This window comes from Danio rerio, chromosome 16 (genome assembly GCF_052040795.2).
Source record: "Danio rerio strain M-AB ecotype USA chromosome 16, GRCz13ab, whole genome shotgun sequence".
NCBI lineage: Eukaryota > Metazoa > Chordata > Actinopteri > Cypriniformes > Danionidae > Danio > Danio rerio.
This window is the reverse complement of record NC_141036.1, coordinates 47371348-47380000: the sequence shown is the minus strand read 5'-3', so window position 1 is coordinate 47380000 and position 8653 is coordinate 47371348. Positions and strand designations below refer to the sequence as shown.

General features: G+C 38.6%; 2 protein-coding genes across 20 annotated transcripts in view; one reads left to right on the top strand and one right to left on the bottom strand.

Moving 5' to 3' along the window:
- Positions 1-8653, bottom strand: part of ubxn11 (UBX domain protein 11) — a 43399-nt gene that overhangs the window by 8851 nt on the left and 25895 nt on the right. For 7 of the 19 annotated variants that reach the window (XR_015511931.1, XR_015511932.1, XR_015511934.1 and 4 more), the window contains 6 exons: positions 6840-6874; positions 6465-6581; positions 4894-4991; positions 4661-4715; positions 990-1078; positions 568-870 (listed from right to left, as the gene is read on the bottom strand). Coding sequence is in view for 9 of the 19 variants with exons in the window: in XM_087287784.1 (XP_087143910.1) it covers positions 568-870; positions 990-1078; positions 4661-4715; positions 4894-4991; positions 6465-6581; positions 6840-6874 (697 nt within the window). In the remaining 10 variants the exon portion in view is untranslated. The remainder of the gene's footprint in view (positions 1-567; positions 871-989; positions 1079-4660; positions 4716-4893; positions 4992-6464; positions 6582-6839; positions 6875-8653) is intronic. The other 12 variants (XR_015511937.1, XR_015511940.1, XR_015511939.1 and 9 more) reach the window with 3 other exon arrangements.
- Positions 8546-8653, top strand: part of atp2c1 (ATPase secretory pathway Ca2+ transporting 1) — an 87421-nt gene continuing 87313 nt past the window's right edge. Inside the window, exon 1 of the mRNA XM_087287694.1 lies at positions 8546-8599. Within this exon, the coding sequence (XP_087143820.1) occupies positions 8567-8599 (33 nt within the window). The 5' untranslated portion in view covers positions 8546-8566. The remainder of the gene's footprint in view (positions 8600-8653) is intronic.

Genomic DNA, 8653 nt, shown 5'->3' with positions numbered 1-8653 from the left:
TGATCTAACAGCTGATCTAACTAATGAAGGTGTTCATGACTCTTTTAAAACGCCTTGATTATTTGAAGCAGCTGTGTTTGATAGGGTTATAGCAAAACTGTGCACACCTCCAGGAATTGAGTTTGAGACCCATGAGCCCAGAGCTCTAGCCTGGTCATGTAGCATGACGGGGGTTCCAGATCAGGTAGGTCTTGAGAGCTCCACTTGGTAAAGGAGAAAAAGGGAGGATGGGAGGTTTCTTCAAAAACGAAGATAAGAAAAGTAGGATAAAGCTGCGGTCACACTAGAGTTTGTGTGTGCGAAATTCTGTTGTACAATGCTGCGTAAAGGGGCGGGATTAAACAATAATTAGACATTTAAAAAAAGCGAACGATTTGTCAATATTTAAAATTTCTGCCCAGAGAGGTCTTGTTTTGATCTGCGATTGGTCTCACGCAATCATGTAATGCAATTTCGCAGGTCAAAGTTCACCAGGCTTGAACTTTTCAATGCATAGTGCTTAGGGCTTTTGCACAGTACTGTGTCTGTCCAAGGAAATGCAGATCCAAAACAGGAAAACATCTGAACCTGTGTGGTTGGATCTTGATAGGAGCGGAATGGACCGTTGAACATGACAATGCCGTTTTTGTACAACCAGAGAGGTATGGGAGGCTTCTGGGTCAGTTTGGCGCCTCCAGGAATGGCCGTCACATGAGACTCTCCTTCTCCTGCCTCCAGATTGAGTTCCTGAACGTTCTGCATGACCAGGTCAAAGTTCATTTCAAATCTTTTGCGGTCAAAGCTTACTCCTGTGCGTTGACTTTCAGCTTGCTCATCCTGGTTTTCTTCATAACCTCCGACCCAGATCATTCCATAGTCGTTCAGAAAATTCTGTGTGGGTTGGAAAATGTCATAATTTTGACTGTCTAATAGCTGTTTTGGTGTGATTAAACCTGATTGAGTTCTGTTTTCTGCATCGGTGCAGGTAACAATCACACTAAGCTCCTCACCTCCATTTCCCACACTTGCTTTTGAAGCTTGAGGCAGAACTGAACCAATCCTTCATCTTGGTTTTCATTACTTGCAGATTCCTCTAAAACTAAAGATAAACATGTTGCTTTAGACGAGCTTTATTTGACTTAAACAGATAATACAATTTGTATAAACTACTATTTAAGAGTATGTTGTCAGTGTCATTTAGAGGTCACCTGGATGTTTAGGAATCTTTCTACTTTAAATCTCATCAGATATTTATGACTACAATACAGTGATGAGAAGCAAACAAACTGGCTGCATTTTTCTCATTAATTAAAATGAATAATTGCTTGAAATTATAAATGTTAACATGAATTAATCAAAAAACAAAAAGGGGTGTCAAGCATTAAATGAATAAAAATGTAATGCAGCTTTTATTTTTCTTGTTTTGCATCAGTTTTATAGTCTCTTTTAATTAGGTTTGTTGTTATTGTTGTTTTTTCAGGCAAACTGAATAATTTTATCATAATTTTATGTATTTCAGTGAAACAATATTTTATGATAAAACTTTTTCTTAGGAATGTTTAGTATAAGAAATCTTTCATAACATGTTTACAAAAACAAGGTTATTTTATATCTTTATACCTTATAATACTAGGTTCTCCAATTTGTCCCATAATTTAATGTTACACGCACACATATACATATATAATTATACTATTAAAACTGTGTATATGCATTTACCAGCCACTTTAATAGGCACATCTGTCCAACCGCTCGTTAACGCAAATTTATAATCAGCCAATGACATGGCAGCATCTAACAGCAAACCGAGCATTAGAATGGAGAAGGTGATTTAAGTGACTTTCACCGTGGCATGTTTGTTGGTGCAGACGGGCTGGTCTGAGTATTTCAGAAACTGCTGATCTGGGATTTTCACACACAACCATATAGTATTCGTAAAAGAGGAAATATCCAGTGAGCGGCAGTTCTGTGGGCGCAAATGTCTTGTTGATGTCAGAGGAGAATGGCCAAACTGGTTTCAGCTGATAGAAAGACAACAGTTACTCAAATAACCACTCGTTACAACCGAGGTATGCAGAAAAGCATCTCTAAAAGCACAACATGTTGAACCTTGAAGCAGATGGACTACAGCAGCAGTAGACCACACCGGGTGCCAATCCTGTCAGCTAAGAACAGGAAACTGAGGCTACAATTCTCACAGACTCACCAAAATTAGACAATAGATGATTGGAAAAACATTGCCTGGTCTGATGAGTCTCGATTTCTGCTGCAACATTCGAGTGATAGGCGCAGAATTTGGCTCAACACCATAAAAGCATGGATCCATCCTGCCTTGTATCAACGGTTCAGGCTGGTAGTGGTGGTGTAATGGTGTGGGGAATATTTTCTTGGCACACTTTGGGCCCATTAGTACCAATTAAGCATCATGTTGTCAACAGCCTATCTGAGTATTGTTGCTGACCATATCCATCCCTTTTAGACCACAGTGTACTCATCTTCTGATGGCTACTTTCAGCAGGATAATGCGCCATGTCATAAAGCACAAATCATCTCAGACTGGTTTCTTGAACATGACAATAAGTTCGCTGTACTCAAATGGCCTTCACAGTCACCAGGGGCCTCATGTACGAAGACTTGCGTGGAAATCTTACTAAAATATTGCGTACGCACAAAGCTGTAAATGTGCGTACGCAGAAAAAATTTCAGATGTATGAAACACTGCGTACGCCAAATCTCACGCATATTCTTTTGTACATCTGAATGAACGTGAAACTGAGCGCAACATGCACGAGCACAAAACCCCTCCCTGCCTCCTCCCCCGTATGAATATGCTAATGACTATGCTAATGGCAAAACCCAACGAAAAAGCAAAGGCAAAAGCAAGCAAGAAGAGAAACTTTGAACAGAATGTGAATTGGAGGTGCTTTCAGAGGTAGACCGGAGAAAAGCGGTGTTATTTGCAAGTTTGTTCTCCGAAATTAACAATAAAAGAAATAAATAGAGCGGGAGAGTTTAGCTGATGCGGTTAACACAGTTGGGTCTGAACATCGCACTGAGTGCATTGAAAAAAGAAATATTGTGGTTTATATCTGTAAAATGTTGCAGGATGGTTAACAGTCTCAGTGGCGCTACTCGTAAGACCCATGTGTTCAGGAATTGATACGTTCGAGTATGAACTCGGCTCGAATCCAGCGTCTGATGAACTCTTTCTTCTTTTTTCCCCCGCTACATATCAGATTTTGTCAACTATTTATCACGAGAAAGACAAGTAGGAATCATCAATAAGTTCATATCAATAAGCATCATATTTTATTTGCACATTTATTGAATGGAAATGTTTCTGATTCACGCATGCAAATTCATCTTCAGATAGGTATGTAAGATTTCCATACCATACAGTTGACCAGCTAAACATTAAAGCACAATTTGCAGCGGTCGCCTGTTTTCCCAATGTAATCTGAGCGATCTACCGCACGCACATTGCTATAAAGACACTATCTGAAGATGAATTTGCAAGCGTGAATCAGAAACATTTCTATTCAATAAATGTGCAAATAAAATATGATGCACAAACTTATTAATGATTCCTACTAGTCTTTCTCGTGATAAATAGTAGGCAAAATCTGATATGTAGCGGGGGGAAAAAAGAAGAAAGAGTTCATCAGACGCTGGATTCGAGCCGAGTTCATGCTCGAACGTGTCAAAACATGTTCACATGTGTCTTACAAGCGCGCCACTGAGACTGTTCAGAGTGCAGCAACATTTTACATATATAATAATATTGAATGGAAATGTTACTGATTCACGCTTGCAAATTCATCTTCAGATAGTGTCTTTATAGCAATGTGCGTGCGGTAGATCGCTCAGATTACATTGGGAAAACAGGCGACTGCTGCAAATTGTGCTTTAATGTTTAGCTGGTCAACTGTATGGTATGGAAACCTTATATACCTGCTGAACCCGTCTCATACAGCTGCCATTGCAAGGCTCAGACACTTTGTAGAGAGCAATTTAACACAACTGCCTCTAGGAGTCGCCAATGGAAATAAAACAGACACGCACAAAAAATGTGCGTACGCCTGCCAGAAAGCTGCCGTGAAGTTGCGCACATTCCCACGTTCAGTTCATTGTTAGTAAATCCAAACGTGAGCGATTCTGAGCGTGAAACCTGGCGTACGCAAAGTTTTTGTGCGTACGCAGCGTTGATACATGAGGCCCCAGATGCTTAATCCAATAGAGCAATATGGTTCACATCGCATTATCCAAGGTTCTCATGGTTCAAATCTGATAATATGGACCAAAATATCTGAGTAATATTTCCAGTACCTTATTGAATCTATGCCATGAAGGATTAAGCACTTCTAAAGGCATGTGTGGGTCAAACTCGGTACTAGTAAGGTGTACTTAATAAAGTGGCTGGCGAGTGTATATTATTTTATTATTAATCTAAATCGGCTTGGAAGCAACCCATTAAATTCTATTATACAAATCAAAAATAAATTACAATTTTAAAAGTATAACATAAATACATTTTGCTTTCATTAGAAGTCATCATACTGTTGTTACAGTATGTTATTTTTTTTTCTATCTTCTATGTTAAGCTGCTTTGACACAATCTACAATGTAAAAGCGCAATAGAAATAACGGTGAATTGAATTGAATGTTTTAGTGATCATTATACCTTTTGCCTCTCGCAGGATATTCAGTTTCTCTTCCAGAACTGCTATTCTTCTCGCCTTGAGCAAAGAATGTAAGAAAACACACTGCTAATAGAAACATGACACTTGAATGATCCTGTCAGCCGTGCCTATAGATATAAGACTGGGGATACTAAACACACAAAACCGGAAAGCTTTTAAGCAGATTTAGGTGTTTTAAAGTCACGGGACTGTGAGATTAAAAACAAGTTTTTACCTTCTGCTCGATATCCACAGCCTGAGTTTTCACTTTTCTCTCTAGGTGACAGATCTTCTGCATCATACTTGACATCAGTTCAAAATCACTCGGCACAGCTGTGACACATTCAAAGAAGATTTGATAGACAATATAACTGTATACAGTTGCAGTCGAAATTATTAACCTTTTTTTTTAAATATTAATCAAATGATGTTTAGCAGAGCAAGGAATTTTCCTTATTTATATATTATATATATACTTATTATAATATTTTTTCTTCTGGAGAAAGTCTTGTTTTGTTTTATTTTGGCTAGAATAAAAGCAGTTTTTAATTTTTCAAAAAACGTTTTAAGGTCAAAATTATTAGCCCCCTCAAGCAATATCTGTTGTCGATTTGTCTTTTGAACAAACCATCATGCAATGACTTGCCTAATTAACGTAATAAATCTAGAATTTAAATAGTACTTTAAGCTGATTACTAGTATTTTAAAAAATGTCTAGAAAAATATTATTTACGATCATCATGGCAAAGATAAAATAGTAATTAGAACTATTTAGAAATGTGTTCATCTTCTTTAAACAGAAATTGGGGAAAAGAATATACACTACCTGACTAAAGTCTCATCACCTATGCAAGTTTTACAAAGAACAAATAATAACTTGATTTCTGATTGATCAGTTGGTGTCAGAAGTGTCTTATATGAAAGACAAAGGCATCTAGATTACACTTATTTTACCACAATAAAATATGATCATGCCTTGATTTTTAATTATTTAATTAGGAGAGTAAGCTTTGACTTTGCTTAGACAGAAGACTTGTCACTGAACAGAAATAATGTACAGTATAGAATGTAAAGTCATGCTGCAGTGGAAAAAGAATTAATACTGTGTATGACTCCCATCAGCTTGGAGGACTGCATCCATACATCTCTGCAATGACTCAAATCACTTATTAATAAAGTCATCTGGAATGGCAAAGAAAGCGTTTATGCAGGACTCCCAGAATTCATCAAGATTCTTTGAATTCATCTTAAATGCCTCCTCCATCTTATCCCAGACATGCTCAGTAATGTTTATGCCTGGTGACTGGGCTGGCCAATCCTGTAGCACTTTGACCTTTGCTTTCAGGAACCTTGATGTGGAGGCTGAAGTATATGAAGGAGAACTATCCTGCTGGAGAATTTGCCCTCTCCTGTGGTTTGTAATGTAATGAGCAGCAAAAATGTCTTGATACCTCAGGCTGTAGATGTTGCCATCCACTCTGCAGATCTCTCACACGCCCCCATACTGAATGTAACCTCAAATCATGATTTTTCCTTCTCCAAACTGGACTGATTTCTGTGAGAATCTTGAGTCCATGCAGGTTCCAGTAGATCTTCTGCAGTATTTGGGATGTTTGAGATGCAGCTCAACAGATGATTCATTAAAAATTCTACCTTCTGCCACTTTTCCAAATGATCAACTAGAAGTCAAGTTATTATTTGAGGCTTTTACAACTGAGCTCAATGCAGGACTTCTGTCAGGCAGTGTACAGAGGGGCTAATAATTCTGACTTCCACTGTATATACATTTTAATTTAATAATGGTACCTGCTTTTGCCTTCTTCTTTTGCATGAACTTAGATCTTAAAGTGGAAAGATGATCCGGAACACGTGGCACTGGCTGGTTTAGTGGGAAAATGTCTTGGAATAGTTTCTCTTCATAGTCTAAAACATCAAAATCGATATATATATTTCAGGTATTTCTGTATGATCAGATGGTCCATGACTTGTATTGTGATCTCTGTGCATTTTGTATAATCCCATTTGCCTCTATATTCAGGCTCTGACAGAGAGAGAAACCTGCCATTTCCGTAATCTGTAAAGCGCGGCGGTTCAGACCACAGTGACTCTTGACATTTATCTTGCCATTTTATTTGCTTGTTAGTACAGATGGAAGAAGTGTAAAATGTGTGTATGTCTTACCGCTGTCTGACCTTTCTTTGTGAGGCTTTCTCTCCCTAGATCACAAAAACAGATACAACATCTGATTATTTCAGAGACTGTCTGGGTCATTCTAGCAACACGCTACATTAGAGCTGCATAACTGTGAAAGAAGAAGGCATGAATAATAGTAAAACAATGATTGTGTTGACATTTAACACTGACATTTGAGACTCGCCATGTGCTGAGGAAGACTAGCGACGTGATGTGGAAGACTAGCTGAGGTAGACTAGCGATGTGAAGTGGGAGATTAACTGAGGGAGTCTAGCTGAGGCAGAATTGTGATGTGGGAGACTAGCGATGTGGGAAACTAGCTGAGCTAGACTAGCGACATGATGTGGGATATTAGCTGAGGGAGACTAGCGATGTGGGAGATTAACTGAGGGAGTCTAGCGATGTGATGAGGAAGATTAGCTGAGGAAGACTAGCGATGTGATGTGGGAAACTAACTGAGGGAAACTAGCGATGTGATGTGATCTGCTGAGGAAGACTTGCAATGTGCTGAGGGATGCTAGTAATGAAGGAGACTAGCTGAGGAAGACTAGCAGTATGATGTGAGAGACTAGCTGAGGAAGATTAGCAATGTGATGTGCTGAGGGAGGCTAGTGATGAGGGAGACTAGCTGAGGAAGACTAGCAGTATGATGTGGGAGACTAGCTGAGGAAGACTAGCGATGTGATGTGCTGAGGGAGACTAGCTGAGGAAGACTTGCGATGTTAATGTGGGAAACTAGCTGAGGGAGACTAGCGATGCGAGGTGCTGAGGAAGGCTAGTGATGAGGGAGAATAGCTCCTACTCAATTTTGAATCATTGCAGATATCTAGTTTTGATCACTTTATTTCCCCACATAACAAAGAGTTTTTATTGAAGTGTTTTGGTTATTTTGTAAAACACTGTTCTACTAGCACCAAGAGCCAAAACCAGAATTACATTATTTCTGAAAAAAAATCAACTGTTAACAAATTGTATAATTTTGCTTTACACCAATCCAGATCAAACACAAATAAACCAACTAGACTTGGTAATTTAAGACCGTTGCGTTTGATCAAAGTTGCAGCTCAACTCTGCAGGTTGGTAAATCTCCAGGAACAGGGTTGGCCACCCCTGCTTCACACAAAACAAACACATACTCTCACTTGACACTTTATTTTTTGGCATGCCTGTTAAAAATCATGTTACTGCAAAGTTTAAAAACTGTTGTCAGCATCTGAAGTGTATCAAAAAGTTCATCAAAGTTGTCCTGAGACAAGAACGGGTATTGTTCAATGAACATTTTGGTTTTAGGACTACTGTAAAGAACCTTTTTGATCCACTTCAAATGTTGTTTAGTAGCTACTAGGTTATATTATCACTTGGATTACCTCAAAGTGTATATTGAAACCGCTCCAATCAATACATGAGTAAAGTCTAATGCAGTGTTTCTCAACCACGTTCCTGGAGGTCCACGAACGCATTACTCTAAATTACTCATGTATTGATTGGAGCGGTTTCAATATACACTTTGAGCTAATCCAAGTGATAATATAACCTAGTAGCTACTAAACAACATTTGAAGTGGATCAAAAAGGTTCTTTACAGTAGTCCTAAAACCAAAATGTTCAAACACACCTGATCAAACAAGCATGTCTTTCACACCCATTACAGGTCTTTCAGTCTCTACTAATGAGCTGATCTGAATCAGGTGTTTTTGGTTTAGCATACTCGGAAAAATGTGCAGGGCTGGTGGTCCTCTAGGAACATGGGTGAGAAACTCTGGTCTTATCGCATAATAGGACTTCTTAGACAATTAGTTTAAT